General features: G+C 45.5%; 2 protein-coding genes across 3 annotated transcripts in view; one reads left to right on the top strand and one right to left on the bottom strand.

Annotated features, from left to right (window-relative positions):
• LOC138444955 (UL16-binding protein 3-like) overlaps window positions 1–19051 on the bottom strand; it is a 46407-nt gene that overhangs the window by 18786 nt on the left and 8570 nt on the right. The window contains exon 1 of one of the 2 annotated variants that reach the window (XM_069598701.1): window positions 4694–4793. The exons of the other annotated variant lie outside the window; for it this stretch is intronic. Within the exon in view, the coding sequence (XP_069454802.1) occupies window positions 4694–4736 (43 nt within the window). The 5' untranslated portion in view covers window positions 4737–4793. Of the gene's footprint in view, window positions 1–4693; window positions 4794–19051 lie in introns of those variants that run through there. 2 annotated transcript variants of the gene reach the window in all.
• Window positions 13137–18733, top strand: LOC138444970 (retinoic acid early transcript 1E-like). The gene is made up of 5 exons (XM_069598714.1): window positions 13137–13738; window positions 14661–14841; window positions 16037–16300; window positions 16541–16821; window positions 17670–18733. Exons 2-5 carry the CDS (start codon window positions 14769–14771, stop codon window positions 17676–17678), a joined length of 627 nt encoding a protein of 208 aa, XP_069454815.1. The 5' UTR covers window positions 13137–13738; window positions 14661–14768; the 3' UTR covers window positions 17679–18733.

Below are 19051 nucleotides of genomic sequence, written 5' to 3'. Positions count from 1 at the left end.
GTAGCCAGGCCAGGTCAGGAGAAAGATTTGGAACAGTGAGGAAAGGCTTGAATTTGGAGAGTAGATCCTTTCCAAGGATTGGAGTGGGGCGATTTGGGAGTACAAGGAAAGAATGAGAGAATGGGGTATTTTGAAGTGTGCAAGGCAAAGGCTTGGTAATCTGTGGTGTAGGCGCTAAACCGTCAACCCCCATGACAGAGATCTGAAAGACTTTAGTTTTTCTGGAATAAGCAGGCGTGGCAGAACAGGTGGCCTCTGTGTTGATAAGAAAAGAGATCGGCTTCCCTGCCGCTGTGAGTTACCCTGGACTCCATAAAGGTGATGAGAGTTGGGGCCTGGGGCCCTGGGTACTTTCAGTCTTCAGCGGCCAGTCCGAGGAGCCTGGGCAGAGCTGGGTCTGAGGACTCCTGCTCGGGACCGGGAGGAGATGTCCGGATCCCTAGAGAGGGATTAGGGCAGCCCGCCTTCCAATGTCGCTTTATGCCACAATTAGGACATGGGCCGGGAGGGGGCCTGGGCTTTGGGCGTGAGCAGGCCCAGGGCCCTTCTCTACCGCACTTGCAACAGGGCCTAGATGATTTCTTCTCTCTGTCAGAGGATTAAGGTTTGGAGCTGTGTGGAGCAGAGGTTAAGAGATGATATTTAGCCTGATCTCTTCGAGCCTTTACTAGTTTTGCCTGTTCTTCCCATTTATTGAAAAATTTTAAAGCCAAATTTTAAAGATCTCATTGAGAGGTTTGAGGGCCTTCCTCTCTGCCTCTTTTAGCTTTTTTTGAATGTCTGGGGATGATTGGGAAGTAAAATGGGTATTCAGGACAATAGTACCTTCTTTTGAAGTTGGATCTAATTTTGTATATTTTTGTAGGGATAGAATTCTAGCTAGGTTAACAGAACAATGCCTTCTGTTAATCTAGCTAGAATTTGTGCTGCATTTTCATCTGATCTTTGAGTTATTTCTTTGAGTTTATCAAAGTTAACAGCCTTATGTCCTGCTTTTTGGAGGGCTGTAGTAAGGCAAGTCACCATGTGATTATGGGCTGTTCACCCCAGATGTCCTGCCTGGTAGGCCCAATCAGGCCCAGGTGCCCCTGGGAATGGCACCTAGGTCTACAGGTTTAGTACCATCAGTTTGATGTATTTCATGCGCATGAGCCTGAGAAGCTTGACAGACTTGTTCTTTCTCTTCTGGGAGGAGGGTAGAAGAGAGTATAACATAAATATCATGCCAGGTCAAGTCATAAGACTGGGTGAGGTATTTAAATTATTTTAAATAAAAGTGTCCCTTGAGAGTCCCTTGGACAGCAAGGAGATCTAACCGGCCCATCCTAAAGGAAATCAGTCCTGAACATTCATTGGAAGGACTGATGCTGAAGCTGAAACTCCAATACTTTGGTCACCTGATGTAAAGAACTGACTCATTGGAAAAGACCCTGGTGCTGGGAAAAATTGAAGGCAGGAGGATAAGGGGATGACAGAGGAGGAGATGGTTGGATGGCATCACCAACTCAATGGACATGAGTCTGAGTAAGCTCTGGGAGTTGATGATGGACAGGGAAGCCTGGTGTGTTGCAGTCCATGGGGTCTCAAAGGGTCAGACATGACTGAGCGACTGAACTGAACTGAAACAAGTGTCAGGGTCAGAGGAAAAAGAGCCAAGATGTTTCTTAATTTGAGATAAATCGGAGAGGGGGAATGAGACGTGTACCCGAACAATGCCTTCTGTACCAGCCACCTCTACTAAGAGAAGGAGGGGAGCAGGAGAGATTCAAGGTCCTGTTTCTTTAAGGCCCTTTGCAGCCAGGTGTGAGGAGGGGATTTAGGGAGGTCGGATGGGACTTGAGACTCAGGTAGCAGGGTAGCAGGGTGGATCAAAGCCGCAGAGCCCCTTCCAAACAGGCTTGGGGGGAGGGTGAGAAGTGGTGGCCGCCTGCACCTGAGAGCAAGAGGAGAGGGGGAACCTAAGGTGGAGGTTGGGGAACTGGGTCTGCTACAGTGGGATTAGGGGCGATAGGAGGTGCACTGTGGTCAGAAGGCTCAAAAGAAGAGGAGGAAAAATCCGAACAGGGATCAGGAGATATAGTATTGGGGGGATGTGGCCCAGGATGGGCTAAAAGTACTTCAGGAGTAAAACAGGAAGTACAGAGAGGGCCAAGGGTGGAAAGCAAAGAAAGCCTGAACATAAGGGATCTCTGACCACTTGCCATTGCGGCAGCCAAAGTTATAGAGGTCCCGTAAAGTACTGGAATGGAGGGTTCCGTTTTCTGGCCATTGGAACCTAATATCCAGTTGAGATTGTGGCCAGACAGTGTTAGGGTGATAAGTGAGTTGCATTGGCCTTATCTCTCCTTGAAAACCCAAGGTTTTTAGGTTTTGGAGAAGGCAGCCTAAAGGGGTAGATTTTGTAGGTTGGGACTGAGAATTTCCCATTATAGACAAATAGGGAGGGAGGGCAAACTAGGGAGAGAGAAAAACGAGGAGAAAAGTCTCAAAGAAAAGGCGTACCCACTCTCACGGGCTTCTCAGACAGCCAGATAGCGGCAGGGTCTACCTTGATATCAGTTCAGTTCAGTCACTCAGTCGTATCCGACTCTTTGCAACCTGATAGACTGCAGCACACCAGGCTTCCCTGTCCAACTCCCGGAGTTTATTCAAACTCATGTCCATTGAATCCGTGATGCCATCCAACCACCTCCTCCTCTGTCATCCCCTTCTCTTCCTGCCTTTAATCTTTCCCAGCATCAGGGTATTTTCTAATGAGTCAGTTCTTCACATCAGGTGGCCAAAGGATTGGAGTTTCAGCTTCAGCATCAGTCCTTCCAATGAATATTCAGGATTGATTTTGTTCAGGATGGACTGGTTAGATCTCCTTGCTATTCAAGGGACTCTCAAGAGTCTTCTCCAACACCACACTATAGTTCAAAAGCACCAATTCTTCGGTGCTCAGCATTTTATTTTTTTGAAATGGGCATCCCCTATTTCAAAGTGGGAGCAGGGCCCAAGGGCTGAGGGGATCCTCTGCCTAGCTCTAGGGCTTCAAAAACCAGACCAGAGAAAGAGGATCCCAGAGAGCAGGAATTCACTCACCCCTGCAGCTGATGAAATTAGAGCCTGTGTGTGGATGTCAGTCCAGGAAGGCAAGTGGAGAGTCTCATCCTGGGGACTCCCTTCAGTTTCTTAGCAAGGTCCAAGGGAGGGAACCACTAAAGGTGGGCTCAGGAGAGGAGCCCACCTAGCCGCAGTGGGTCTTCCCTCCCATGTTTCAGCACCAGAAACGTAAGGCAAACGTGATGAATAAGAGAGTGAGCCAGGCATTCAAGCAGAGAAAGATTTATTATAGGAAGAAAGAAAGAAAGTGACTGGCTAGGGAGAGAAACCAGTGCTCTCTTTTTACAGCCAAGCCTTCTTATACCCTATGGATGGGAAATTGTGCCCTGGAGGAAGGGGGCCTCAGTTTGTCTTTAGCCTGCAGCTGGGGTCTTACGGTCACTTAGTCAAAGGGGTCTCAGGGTCGGGTGGTCACATAGTCTTGAGAAACTGGCACCAGCAGGGGAAAACAGGATATCGCCTTAAGGAAGGTACAGTCTGCCCCCCAGGGCAATGTGGCCACTGTGACTTCATCCCTTGATTGTCAGGTCACCACAATGGGCCATATTTTAACAATACGCTATGAGCCCCTTGTGAACTGTAACATGTGCAATGTTTTTCTAAGTTGGATCCCACCACAGAGGCCTATAGGTACATGTTCACACTTTTTATGGTGGGGGGGGGGGGGCTCCCTTTTTGACCTCCAAGAAGCCTTCCTGCACATGTGCACCCAGGGAAGTCTTCCTTAACCTCAGGAGTGGGCACCTCATCTCTGCTTCAGCAGAGCTCAACTTTTGCCACTAACTTTGTCCTTGGAGTGAGGACAAAGCTTGAATGTTATTCCACCTGACAAACACCAGTGTCCAGCCCAGAGGCCCACTGTTGCCTCCCTCACCAGAACCTGGGTCGGTACCACTTCTGGGGATCCACCCCTAACAGAAGCACAGGACTTGGAAGGGCAGGAGGGGCTGCGGCTTCAGGCCTGGCCTCCCATCCCTGTGCCCTTAGGTGAAGCTGAGGCTCCTGCCTCTGCCTTGTCTCTGGAGCATGGCTGCGTGATGCTTTTTCTCTCTCTTGGAATTGGTCATTGTTCTGCAGAGCTGGGTCCCCTCAGCCAAGGAGGAGGGAACTCTGTCTTGGTGAAGGAAGAAGATGAGTCTTTCTCATCCTTCCCTCAATCTTCTGAGCTAGGTGCTTGGGGCTTTGCCTGTTTCTTTCTTCAGATGTGTGTGTGTGTGTGTGTCTGTCTGATTTCCAAGTGTGTTTAAAGGGGCCTGTAGATTAGCCAGGAGGTACCAGGGAAGTTGTCCCCTCCCAGTGTTTGAGAGAGAGCCTGGCCCTCTGTCAACAGAAATAACCAAGAAACAATTTATAAGAATAGAAAAGAGTTCTGTTGGAGCCAAACGAACAACTAGCCCAGTAGCCAGCTTTCAGATTACTCTGAGAAAATGCTCCAGAGAAGCAGGGTTTTCTGCACAGTCTTATATCTCGTCAGAACAAAGAACATTAAAGAAGTGAGGCTTATATTTCTCCAATGATTCAAGAAAGAACAGACCAGCATGTACACATCCAGTCGGTACAGCCTTGGCCCCTGGGAAGGGCGTCTTACCCTCAAAGAAGGACCAGCATTGGAATCCCAGGAGGAAGGGCATTTAATTCTTCATTTTTAGCATGGACATTCTTTCCTTCTGGTCAGGGTGTCCTTTTCCATAGCAATTAAAGCAGATGTACAGTGTATGTTTGATAGGCCACAAACAGGCTATCTTAACTAACATAAAATTCAGGTAAACTCATGTATAAGCCAGAATGACTTCCCTATATCCCAATATGTGAACATCTCTTTCATCACTGCTCTGGAATCTTGCCTCTTAGACCCCAAGGTAGACCCCTCCTGGCACTGCGCCTTTCTCTGGATCTTCTGGAAAGCAGACCCTTGGTTTATAACTCCTGCCTCTAGTCTTCCTCTTCACTCTGCCTGTTGCTGTGTCCTACCTTCTTCCCCAGGAGGCCTCTGGCCACCCTGCGCCCTGTGTTCATTTACCACGTTTTCCAGGATGTTCTGCCTCTTCACTATCTGCTGAACATCCTGTGTGTCCAGGCAGACTGTGAGCCTTTGGAGGATACATGTGTTAGTAGCTCAGGAATGTCTGATTCTTTGCAACCCCACTGACTGTAGCCCAGCAGGGATTTTCCAGGTAAGAATACTGGCGTGGGTTGCCATTTCTTTCTCCAGGGGAACTTCCCAACCCAGGGATCGAACTCGCTTCCCTGTCTATCACCAACTCCCAGAATTTACTCAAACTCATGTCCATCGAGTCAGTGATGCCACCCAACCACCTCATCCTCTGTTGTCCCCTTCTCCTGCCTTCAATCTTTCCCAGCATCAGGGTCTTTTCCAATGAGTCAGTTCTTTGCATCAGGTGGCTAAGTTTATTAACATGTATACCTCATGTATATATGGGAGATACCCACGGAAAAATGAGTATCTCCTTAGAATTCAGACTTAAATACTACCTTTAATTGTACAGCACAGGGAATAGAGTCAATATTTTATAACTATAAGCGGAGAATAACATGTTAACATTGTGAATCACTGCGCTGTATACCTGAAACTTACATAATAGATATCTCAAAACCACAATCCAAAAAAATTTTAATAAATAATAAAAAGCAGTTTATATCATACACACACAAAATATCACATTAATAAGGAAATGAGAGAGGAGAGGGATGTAGGCTTAGGGGAGATAAAAGATGTTTAAGAAAGTGAGAAATGGAATATCTTCTGCCATATCAGCAAATGAGGATGCTATAGCCACCAGTGATTGCTCAGCCTTCCTACGAGAGCTGGTGAGCCCTAAGGGCACTCAGGAAGAACACCTATGATCTAGCAGCCATCAGGCTGCAGCCATTATTTAAGGGGCTAGAAAAATTCACATGGAGATATCTGACCAACAGTTATTTGGGGCAAGAATTAGACCAAGGGGCCTGACCATCTTGGCTCAACCCCACTCTGGGGATCCCAGAGCTTTTTATATAAAACAAGATAAAATGGACAGGGAAAAAAAGAAAAAAAAAATTCCAATATGCTTCCCCTGTGGCTCAGTGGTAAAGAATCCGCCTGTGATGCAGGTGACATAGGTTCGAACGCTGGGTCAGGATGATCGTCTGGAGAAGGAAATGGCAACCCACTCCAGTATTCTTGCCTGGGAAATCCATGGACAGAGGAGCCTGGTGGGCTACCGTCCATGGAGTCACAAAAAGTTGGATGTGACTGAGCTACTGAACAACAACAATAATGATAGAAACTAAAGTTAAAGGGTATACAAGTTAATGGAATTTAGATAAGAGTATATAAAATTGGTACATTTAAATGGATTTATAGAAAATGGTTAAATCTCTTGTTTAACTATACTATGAGATAGACATGTTTCACTGGAGAATAGTTCTCCTGCGTGGAATTATAAGACAAGAGATATAGATTGCCACCCAGGAGATAATAACTAAACGTACTAACCAATAATGTTACCCGAGCCACACAAGAAAGGGAAAAAAAAAAAAAAAAACAACTGGGAACTAACATACTAGGACTAATAAAAATAGTGATTTTGCTTTGGGTGTAATTTGTAAACTCAAAAGGATCTTTGCTAAATACTTTATATAAACCTTTGAAGGCATGGTAAGTTAAACTCTAAAGTTCTAAAACAGACAATTAGTAAAAGAAGTTTCAGTTTTGTTAAAGATCTTGTCACTGATTTTAATATCTTTAGGTGACAGAACTGTTCTTTAGAAAACTATAAAAGCAACTGGCTTTCTCTTAGAAATCTCTTACAAACCAAAGTGTAAATACAAGCCCCAAGGACTGAGACTGAGCCTAATTAGCTCCATCAGACAAGAGTTGAAACCAAGGGGAAAAGTGGCAGCTTTAAAATTAAAAGCGCTGGGAATGTTCTGTTAACCAAACTGCACAGATAGCAAAGCCTTTGTCATCTGAGCAAACAATGTTAATGTATTTCAGCTGTTCTTTGTAAACTAATAACTTTATATTGTAATACCCGATTCATGGTTAAGCTTTTAAGTGAAGCTATGAGATCTCTGGTTTTGCCTGTATATTTCTGTGTATACATTATACATATGAGATATCTCTACTTCTAAAAAGTTTTATCAAGATTAGATTTATAAATAACTATTTAATTTTACTAAAAAGCACTTACATTTAAAGACAGTGGCTAAATAACTTTCAGGTTCACGTGAACTGGCAAATATTCAATATTAAGTTAATATCTGGTATTAATGTTTGTTTGTTTATCTAATTGATATAGACATGTCAAGACTCATCAAAATTATGTAACTCCTTATTGTACCTAGATTTAATACATAAGACCTTACTAGATCTGTTATAAGAAAAATAACGATATTATGAAATCTGAAAGTAAATGTAAATGAGATAAAAACATTGGGATAAACTCTTTAAAATAATTATATTTTAGAAATGTCTACCTAAAATAATCTTTCTAGATATTTGATAACTGAGTTTGAGCAGAGATGGCTGGATGGCATCACTGACTCGATGGATGTGAGTCTGAATGAACTCCAGGAGTTGGTGATGGACAGGAAAGCCTGGAATGCTGCAGTCCAGGGGGTTGCAAAGAGTTGGACATGACTGAGCAACTGAAATGACTGACGAACTGAAAGTCCTAGAACTGTGTTAATTTAAGTGATAAAAGTTTATTAAATAAAATATACTGAAACATCAATTACTAAAAAACACTAAAGGTATTTCAGCTCAGATCAGTTCACTCGCTCAGTTGTGTCCGACTCTTTGCAACCCCATGAATCAGAGCATGCCAGGCCTCCCTGTCCATCACCAACTCCCGGAGTTCACTCAGACTCACGTCCATGAGTCCGTGATGCCATCCAGCCATCTCATCCTCTGTCTTCCCCTTCTCCTCCTGCCCTCAATCCCTCCCAGCATCAGAGTCTTTTCCAATGAGTCAATTCTTCGCATGAGGTGGCCAAAGTACTGGAGCTTCAGCTTTAGCATCATTCCTTCCAAAGAAATCCCAGGGCTGATCTCCTTTTAGAAATATCAAAAAATGTTTCTATCACATTGAGATGTTCTCTATAAGAGAACAAAAGTTTTAAAGACTTATCACTAGTGTTTATGATAACCGTTAGTCTATAAAATGCCAGTGTAAAAGACAGTCCATTGCTTAATTCTTAGCTTTTACTAAAAAGTAAGGTTTTAAGTGCTGAGGATTCTAATTTAAACATGTCACTAAAGCTATAAGGAATAATATAGTAACATTTCAGTATATAGTAAGAAGTAAAATATATGTTTTCAGTTAAAAAAGATATGAGAAATGAGATTACATTTTATGGAGGAAAAAAATTAGCTGGGTGAGCATATTTAGATGGAAAAATGAGAGACAGGATGAATACAGAAAGTGATGAGAGATTATGCAAAAGAAGCCTGAGGAGGAAAATTTTATACATAGTTAGGATAAACAACACCTAAGTGCTAAGTGAAGTCGCTCAGTTGTGTCCGACTCTTAGCGACCCCATGGACTGTAGCCTACCAGGCTTTTCCGTCTATGGGATTTTCCAGGCAAGAATATTGGAGTGGGTTGCCATTTCCTTCTCCAGGAGATCTTCCCAACCCAGGGACTGAACCCGGGTCTCCCGCATTGTAGGCAGATGCTTTACCCTCTGAGCCTTGAAGCTAACTAAATGGATTTTGTTAAGTGAGCTAATGCAAGACTGGAATTTGATTTCTCTTTCTGTTAAAAGTGCTCCTGTTTGAAAACAAATTGCATGAGTTTCTGTGCCCTTAGGCGAGCCATATTTACTGTTTTTGTGACTTTGGTGAAGTGAATAAGTACTGTTTCAGTGACCTATGATCCTGTTGTTTTAAAACTTTTTTTAATATTTCTAACAAACTTCCCAAATAGTAAAATCTAACTAAAACTCCTTTAGCCTCCAGCTGACTCTGAGATGCTTCAAAAAAAATCTCTGAGACATCTCAGAGAGAAATACTAAATTAAGTTTATTTTTAATTCAAAAACATTGTCAAGTTATTGAAGGTAAACTTTAGGTTGTAATGTATAGGTAAATGTCATTGATAAAGATATTCCAAAATTTATCCCTAACATCTGATATGTCCTGATATAATGTTATCAGTCATAATTCTAGTTATTATCCTAAAAGGTTATATGTTACAGAAATATCCAAGTTTCTTGCAAATTACATTGTATTCAAAGTTTTAACTAAACTATTTTAAATTTGTCCTTCATAGAGTATTATAATTTTACATTGCTTGTACAAAATAAAGATTTTCAAAAAGACTCATAAAAAGAACCTGTTTAAACAAATGTAAGTTTCTGATAGCCTTTAGGTAATGCCGCTAAACTGGATGATAAATGACAACTATAATAGAAAACTTGACTAATTCCTGCAGATCAATAGGAGTTAAGTACATGACACTAAATAGATAAATATAATTTATCACTTTAATTTCAGAAAACATACTAACTTGAATCTGTCTTCCAGTAAACCTTTTTCTCTGATACTGTCCCAAGTTGATATATGAAGCTTTTGTAAACAAAGATGAGACATTTAACTTTTTCTCTCTACCTGATACTGGCAAAATTTGGATTCTCCAGCTGGCTCTCCTATGGATTTGATGGTTTATTACAACTGGATTACAACTAGTGATACTAATCTTTGTTTTAACTTATTTTTCGTTTCCAAATTGTTTATGTCCGTGTCTCTACTACACTATGACTCTGTCAATGTTGCTATTAACAGCTGCTGCTGCTGCTGTCGCTGCTAAGTCACTTCAGTCGTGTCCAACTCTGTGTGACCCCATAGATGGCAGCCCACCAGGCTCCCCCGTCCCTGGGATTCTCCAGGCAAGAACACTGGAGTGGGTTGCCATTTCCTTCTCCAATGCATGAAAGTGAAAAGTGAAAGTGAAGACGCTCAGTCGTATCCGACCCTCAGCGACCCCATAGACTGCAGCCTTCCAGGCTCCTCCATCCATGGGATTTTCTAGGCAAGAGTACTAGAGTGGGGTGCCATTGCCTTCTCTGGCTATTAACAGCTACATTACCTATATTATATTTTATAAGATTGTTGTCTCTTAGAGTGTATAACCAGGCTTCCAACAAATGGAACAGTGACTTAAAACAATTAATCAAATATTTAGTTCTGTATGTGATCAATAATTATAATAGTGTGACTCTAGGTATGGGGAAAGAAAAGAAGGGAACTATCTCCTGGATCACAATAGCTTAAAAGACAGAGGACCCAGAAAATCTTTCATTCTCTATCAATGGGTCTAATCCAGAAACTAACACCTGGAGCGATATATCAACGAAAACCTTCACCTGACCTGGGATGAGCCTCCCAGCACCGTGGGACCAAAATTGGTCACGAAATGTCTCCCAAATATCGGTCGAATTTCTGACCAAGGGAAGGGACTGGAAAATGGAATATTTCCTGTTATGTCAGTAAAGGATGCCACAGTCATCAGCGATTCCGGCCCTCCAGAGCACTCAGGAGGGAAAAGAACACCTGTGTGATATGGCAGGAATCAGGCTGCAGCCACTTGCTACTGGGAGCCCTGAGGAACTTGGAAGGTGAAGACACAGACAAGTGGCCTCAGAGAGCTGAGATGCATATGAAAGGAGTGATTTCAGTGAGCCCAGACTCTTGCATCTTCCCACATATAGGAAAGCACTAAATTCCCTAACTTGAGATATCTGGTTTTCTTTAATTCACAAAAATACTTTTGATGTTCAGACTACCTGCCCTCTGTTGCAAACTTCCACATCACCTGAGTCCTCCTCGCTGCCTTCTTGGAAGAATTCTCTCAAGGCTACTTGAGATGCTACCTCTGGGATTTATGTCTGAAAAATTTCCGCCAAATAAAACACAGCTCTCAACTTTTAGGTTGTGACTATTTTTTAAGTCAACAATGGTCAATTAATTTTCAAGTCATGGGCAAAGAAGAATGTTTTCAGCAAAAGGTGCTGGGGCAACTGGAGAGTTACATGCAAAAGAATGAGGTTGACCCGCCCCCTAACACCATATACAAAATTAACTCAAATTGGATCATAGACATACACTGAAGAGACAAAACTATGAAAGTCTTAGAAGAAAAGATGAGTGAATCTTTGCCTTTGCATTTGACAAAACTCTTCTTAAATACAATACTAGCCACAAAAGACAACAGAAAAAAAAAGACTTTTTCAAAATTAAAAGAAAATTCCTTTTTAAAGGATACCATGAAGAAAGTGAAAAAATGAGAGAAGATATTTGCAAGTCATGTGTCTGGTAGGGCTTCCAGGTGGCTCATTGGTAAAGAATCTGCCTGCCAACGCAGGAGACACAAGTTTGATCCTGGATCAGGAAGATTCCCTGGAGGAGGACATAGCAACTCTCTCCAGTATTCTTGCCTGGCAAATCCCATGGATAGGGGAGCCTGACGGTCTACAGTCCATAGGGTCGCAAAGAAGCAAACACAACCGAGCGGCTGAACACAAGAACGAGCTCACATATATCTGGTAAGTGACTGACATCAGAATAGATAAAGAACTCACTCCATAATGGGTGTGCTCTCTGGACAAGCTCCCAGGGAGGACCCATGGCAGATGATCTAAAAAGTGCTGAGGAACCACAACGGATGAAAGGACACGCTGTCACATCTTACATCATTCTAGTCTCAAAATAACTTTACCATGAAAAACTAACTTTTTTGTTTTTGTTATAAACAAGTGGACTAGAACATTTCATTTAAGTCATAAACAAGTAGTACAACTTCATTTAAGTCAAAAGCAAGTGGATTTGAAATCAGATCAAACCAATACACAACAGACATTCCGTGTGGGAGGCAGTGTGAAGTGAGGGGTGCTGGGGAAGACCGTGTCCCTCGGACCCTGGAGGTTCAAGGTGAACGTGGAACCACTGTTGGGGAGGAACAGAGAAGGACTGTCCCTAGGAGTGGGGTGGTGCCCTGCACCCTCTAACTTGTCCCAGACTTGATCACAGACCACCTAGAAAGGCGGTGGGAGTAACAGAATGTCGGAAGAATAAACAGCCTGCTGCCATGTATTTTATTTAGCTCATCTATTTATTTCAGTTCAGTTCAGTCACTCAGTCGTGTCCGACTCTTTGCGACCCCATGAACTGCAGTATGCCAGGCCTCCCTGTTCATCACCAACTCCCAGAGTCCACCCAAACCATGTCCATTGAGTCGGTGATGCTATCCAACCATCTCATCCTCTGTCATCCCCTTTTCCTCCTGCCCTCAATCTTTCCCAGCATCAGGGTCTTTTCAAATGAGCCAGCTCTTCACATCAGGTGGCCAAAATATTGGAGTTTCAGCTTCAACATCAGTCCTACCAATGAATACCCAGGACTGAACTCCTTTAGGGTGGACTGGTCGGATTCCCTTGCTATCCAAGGGACTTTCAAGACTCTTCTCCAACACCACAGTTCAAAAGCATCAATTCTTCTGCACTCAGCTTTCTTTCTAGTCCAACTCTCACATTCATACATGACCACTGGAAAACCCATAGCCTTGACTTGACTGACCTCTGTTGACAAAGTAATGTCCCTGCTTTTTAATATGCTGTCTAGGTTGGTAATAACTTTCCTTCAAGGAGTAAGCGACTTTTAATTTCACATCTGCAGTCACCATCTGCAGTGATTTTGGAGCCCAGAAAAATAAAGTCTGACACTGTTTCCACTGTTTCCCCATCTATTTCCCATTAAGTGATGGGACCAAATGCCATGATCTTCGTTTTCTGAATGTCGAGCCAACTTTTTCACTCTCCTCTTTCATTTTCATTAAGAGGCTCTTTAGTTCCTCTTCACTTTCTGCCATAAGAGTGGTGTCATCTGCATATCTGAGGTTATTGATATTTCTCCTGGCAATCTTGATTCCAACCTGGGCTTCCTTCCAGCCCAGCGTTTCTCATCATGTACTCTGCATATAAGTTAAATAAGCAGGGTGACAATATACAGCCTTGGTGTACTCCTTTTCCTAGTTGGAACCAGTCTGTTGTTCCGTGTCCAGTTCTAACTGAGCTGCCCTTATAAAGAATGCCATCCATGAAGGACTGACTTGGGGCAGCTGGTCAGGTGGCCAGGAAACAGGGGAAAGGCTGATAGAGAAGAGAGTGGCGGAGCCTGAGAGCCTGGAAACTCACCCGGGCAGGACTGAGAAGTCGCCCGTGGCTCGTTGGCCGGCCCCGTCCCAGGTCCTGGGTCCCCGAAGTCACCGCGGCGGCGCCCAGACTGACAACCGGAAAGTGCCTGGTCATCACCCCCCAGCCCTGGGCACTGCCTTACAGAGACTCATTCACCGGCCGGGCGGGCCTCCCGGGGCGACGTCCCCCGACCGCAGCCCCTCGGCCCGGGGCCCCTCTTCCGCTGCCGCCCGGGGTCCGCGCTCCAGCGACGCCTCTCCGAAGCCGCCGGCCGAGCTTCCCCCGAGCCGGGGCCACGGGGCGTCGGGCTAAGATTCGAAAGAGCGATTCAAACTGAAAACCCCAAAACGAAACCCCGAGGAGAGTTTCTGAACTTCCCTTGTCGTTGTGAACTCGACAGCCTCAACCTACGCAGAAGAGACCTTGGCTGGACCGTGCAGGTGAGGACCGCGCCCCGCCGATCGCAGGAGCCGGGTGCGGAGAAGGAGTGGGGGGTGAGGACGAAACCAGGACGGGCCCCAGCAAATGTTCTGTCTACTCTTGCCGCCCCGAAGCCACCAGTCAGAAGACCGCGGGGTTGAGCCACCTGCGCGGCGGATGTCGTGCTGGAGACGGGTAGCATAGTGGAGGGAGCTGGGAAAGGCGGGAGGGGGCCGCTGCTGCTGCTTGACTAGGGAAGATCCGCCAATGTTTTGCGGTGAGCTTGCTTCTCTGGGTCCCTAGGAGGCCTTTGCCACTTGCAGATGAGCAAACGATAATAAATTCCTGGCTGTTCTGGAGCTCGGCTCCAACAGGACTATTGGACTCTGTTGTACACCCTCCTCCGATATGACAGACCTGGTGGGGTCGGCGGCTGCTAGTTTGATTAACAGAAGGGAATGACAACCCACTCCAGTATTCTTGCCTGGAGAATCCCATGGACAGAGTAGCCTGGCAGGCTCTACAGTCCATGGGGTCACAAAGAGTCGGACACAACTGAGTGACTACCATGTAGGGAATCGTAATCATTACAGAGAAAGTTTGAGAGGTTAGGATGGAAAGTGGATGTAGGAGAAAAGAAGGGATAACTGAGCAGGAGATGGCAGCGGAGGGTACCAGTGCTGGTGCCCTGTGAGTGAGGGAGGAAGTGAGTTCAAAGAAAGATCAGAGAAGGAAGTGGTTCAAGGAATGAGCAGAAGAGCCAACAAAACGTGGGCTTTGCTTGCTCACACCAGAAAGGGGCTTTTTTGGAGGGAGGATAGTTATTCAAAGTGAATTTGGCTTTGTAATGTCATGACTATTTTTTTTTTTAATGAGTAATTACATTTGAAACTTAAGAAATACTTCCTGGGTATAAGTGTTATTTTTCTTGTATTTCAACAGGGCTTCCTCAGTCTAGGACTGAAGACTTTGGGCAGTGCCAGGAGACAGAGGTATAGACACAGCCCAGACTACCTTTTGCTGGTCACTCTCCTAAAACTGCAGGGAGGAATGTCAGTGGCTCACAGTGCAGGTCGTCTTTTGCTGACACTACTGCTGACAGAAGCCGGGAAGACTCTGGGCAGTGAGTGTCCTGGATCTGGGGCTCTGGTGGGGGAGGGAGGACATGAGAAAATGGGGAGGGAAGGGGCTCCACCCTGGTGGGCGCCTGTCCACCTGCTCTTAGGACAGGGTGTGGTTTAGCTGGACTGGCTGCCCAGGAGATGACACCCTGCCTTCCGGGACCCCACCCAAGGCATGGTGCCTGGGCCTGTGCTCCTGTAGCAGCGTTCCCTCTCCTGGCAAGCCCCACCTCCTACTCCAGTAAGACTTTCCTGATGACCAGGGGCCCATCGTGAATGCGGCATGTGTCCTATGGCATCCTTCTCCCCATTCTGTTGAAAGTCTTGTCTGTTCAGATAGATTTGAAGTCTCTAGAAACCAGACACTGTCTTCTGTTTTTGCTGCCTCACAAGCTGGCATGTGCATATTTAGTCACTTGCTGCTGCTGCTGCTGCTAAGTCACTTCAGTTGTGTCCAACTCAGTGACCCCATAGACGGCAGCCCTCCAGGCTCTCCCACCCCTGGGATTCTCTAGGCAAGAATACTGGAGTGGGTTGCCATTTCCTTCTCCAATGCATGAAAGTAAAAAGTCAAAGTGAAGTCGCTCAGTCGTGTCTGACTCTTCGCGGCCCCATGGACTGTAGCCTACCAGGCTCCTCCATCCATGGGTGTGTCCAACTCTTTGCCAGCCTACAGACTCTGTAGGCTCCTCTGTCCATTCTCCAGGCAAGAATACTGGAGTGGGTTGCCATTTCCTTCTCCAGTGCATGAAAGTAAAAAGTCAAAGTGAAGTCACGCAGTCGTGTCTGACTCTTCGCGGCACCATGGACTGTAGCCTACCAGGCTCCTCCGTCCATAGGTGTGTCCAACTCTTTGCCAGCCTATGCACTCTGTAGGCTCCTCTGTCCATTCTCCAGGCAAGAATACTGGAGTGGATTGCCATTTCCTTCTCCAGGGATCAATCCTGGGTCTCCTGCATTGCAGGCAGATTCTTTACTGCCTGAGCCACCATATATCAGATAAATCTTCCTGCTAATAGTATATGGACGGAAAAGATCCATGGTGGCATCAAAGTGTTTAACTAAAGCTCAGACAGTTAAAGGAGAGGCAGGACTGAGGATGCAGCAGAGGAGGGGGTCTGGGATAGAGACCCCTCCCTCTGCAACCAGGCCCTGGAGGAGAAAACTCCCAGCCATACCTGTGGTTTTCTCTCACAGATGCCCACTCTCTGTGCCTTGACCTCACTATCAAATCTCAGTCCAGACCTGGCCAGCCCTGGTGTCGAGTCCAGGCCTCCATGAACACAAAGCCTTTCCTTCAGTATGACAGTGACAGCAACAAGGTCAAACCTTTGGGTTTCCTGGGGAAGGAGGTAAACGACACGAACGTGTGGACCGGATTGAGCGAAACACTGGCAGAAGCAGGAAAAGAGCTCAAGATGGTCCTGCCTGTCACCAAACTGGACAAAAAGGAGACGAGGGGTAAGTTTGGGAAGGGGATGGGGAGCTGGAGACAGCAAGAGAAAGAGTGCATGCAAGGAGAGGATTCCTGTGAAAGGACTGAACACGATCCAGCTTTAGAGACCCGGTGGACCTGATGGGTAAGAGGGGGAGGTCATGGTCAGAAGATCACAGGCCCCTAGATGTGCAGACACATTTGAGTGACTGGGGAGGAGGGACTGTGGAGAGTCCAGAAAGATTCATTGTGTGTGGGGGTTGCAGGTCCTCCCACCCTGCAGGTCAAAATGTGCTGTCAACGTGAAGCTGAGCAATGCTCTGGTGCATCCTTGCACTTCAGTCTCAATGGACGGACAGCCCTCCTCCTTGACACCATGAGCGTAACCTGGACAGTCATTGATCCTGGAGCCACAGGCATCAAGGAGGAGTGGGAGAACGACCAGGAACTAGCAAAGTATTTCAGGACCATCTCAACAGGAGACTGCAGCTATTGGCTTAGGGAATTCCTGGAACACTGGGAGAACATGCTGCTCCAGAGACCACAGGTACCTGAGCGGGGTGTGGGGGAGGTGGCAGCTCTCTTCAAAGGTGTAGAGCCTTCATGTGTGGATGTGAGCACATATGTGTGTGTAATTGAAAATATGATGGATGGATGGAGTGACTGATCTCTTGGTGGACTTCCTGTCTGGACAGTCAGTGATGGGCATAGCACAGAACTTGCCAGCATCCTCCTGTCCCAGCCCACCTCCCTCAGCACAGGAGCCTCCTTCCCCATTAACCAATGACCCAGACCCCAGGCACTGCACGATGGTCCCCAAATCTATATATGCATTATGTTTCCAGGCCTTCTCTCCCTCCTGTCATACTGAGCCTTTAACCAGCTCCAGTGTCACTTAATGAAGCCCTTATTCCTTCCCAGAGAGAATTAAGTGCCCCCAATTGTGTCCTCCTCAAAAAGGACTCCTCACAGTAAACATGTCCACCTGAAAGATAATCAGATGGACACTTGCTGTCTCAGTGACTCAGACGGTAAAGAATCTGCCTGCAAGGCAGGAGACCTGGGTTCGATCCCTGGGTTGGGAAGATCCCCTGGAGTAGGAAATGGTAACCCACTCTAGTATTCTTGCCCAGAGAATCCCATGGACAGAGGAGCCTGGTTGGCTACAGTCCTTGAGTTCTCAAAAGAGTTGGACATGACTGAGCAACTAACACAACTCAGGAGAAATATAAGCTCCACGAAGACAGAGCATAAGCCCATTAATCTTTCCATACCCGGACCTGAAGCGTGCCTTCACATGAGTCAGTAACTATATGGGGGACAGGCGCTAAGGACAGCAGGTGCTGAGGAAGGTGTATTCTTAGATTTGACAAGGCTTTTGCTTTTTCATTTTAGAACCACTAATAATGGCCCCAGATATCAGCCAGTCTGCATCCATCTGATTGGTAGCTTGCATTATCCTATTGATCATCACCCAGTTAGTTCTAACTGCTTCATCGTCATGAATCTTATGAAGAAATCAGGGACCACAGCAGGTGAGAAGCCAGCCGGCCTCTGGCTCCTAGGCAGGCATGTTCTGGTCAGGACTTGGGAGAGGTGAGCCTCGGGTCTCACCAAGCCACTGTCCACTGAACCCATCTTTACCAAGATGATGTTCTGTCTTTGTCTTGGGCCCCCACACTTCCCTGTAGGGTTGGGAACCACCCTGTTGTTGGGGTAGAAGAGGCTGGTGTGGGCAGCAGGACAGTGCAGTGGGGGTGGGGATGAAGACAAGTGTCTTCTCCTTTGGGGGCCCCAGGTTTGAGATGTAGACGTGGTGGGGTGGGGAGTTGTCCTGAGATCTTACTCAGGCTTTCCCAGCCCTTTGATGAAAAAAACCTTTTGTTCTCTGATGATAGCACTATCTAGCTGAACATTTCCCCCAGTGTTCTAACAGCTATTCCATCATTTGGATGTTTCTCCCTGGACTATGAGAAGGTACAATGTTAACCCAACTCTGGGTGGCAAAAGCTGACCCTTGATGACAGTCTGGCTGTTGATCTAATATACTACCTTCTACTCAGAGTGGGGTTTAACAAGAAGCTAAAGAAGCTTATGCTTAAGAATTCCTTCACTTTCCATGGCTGTTGATAGGCCCTTAAGATGTACTGACTTGGTCGTTTTGAGGATTTGCAAAAGTCAAATATTTGCTCACAATCAATTAAGACTTCCAGTTCTATTCTTTCCATTAGACTTCCCTTCATGTGGGGTGGAATTGGGATAGGGGGCAGGGTTGGCATTTTTTTAATTCTGTTAAGAAGACAATGCATTAGGGATATACTTCTGTGATTTAATGAGACATAATTTATGTGTTCACACTCACTTTCATGTATAGTTAAGTTACCGTGTTCTTTTATGGGCTGAATGTTCTTAATTCATGTGATAAAATCCTCACCTCCAGGAAGACTTGTTGAAACCACTCAGTCGGCGGTGTGTGGTTATAGTCTGTGTTGTGATACAATAGGAAGTATACGTTTGGTCGGAGTCCTGGTTCCTGGAGCAGAGTTTCTAAAACCCACATTTTGGTAGCATATTTGGTGTTCTGAGTATAGAAAACCAGCTTTTCTTTAGAGACCTAGCAGATTAATACATATGCAGAAACCACAGTCAAGTGCTAACTGCCTAGATGTCATGACACAAAAGTATGAGGCTACCAGTTGAATTATCATGTAGATTAATATGCATATTAACATACTAACATGTTAATGTGTAAAAATGTATCCAGGACAGAAGAAAGG

This window comes from Ovis canadensis, chromosome 8, assembly GCF_042477335.2.
Source record: "Ovis canadensis isolate MfBH-ARS-UI-01 breed Bighorn chromosome 8, ARS-UI_OviCan_v2, whole genome shotgun sequence".
NCBI lineage: Eukaryota > Metazoa > Chordata > Mammalia > Artiodactyla > Bovidae > Ovis > Ovis canadensis.
This window is presented reverse-complemented; position numbering and strand designations above follow the sequence as displayed.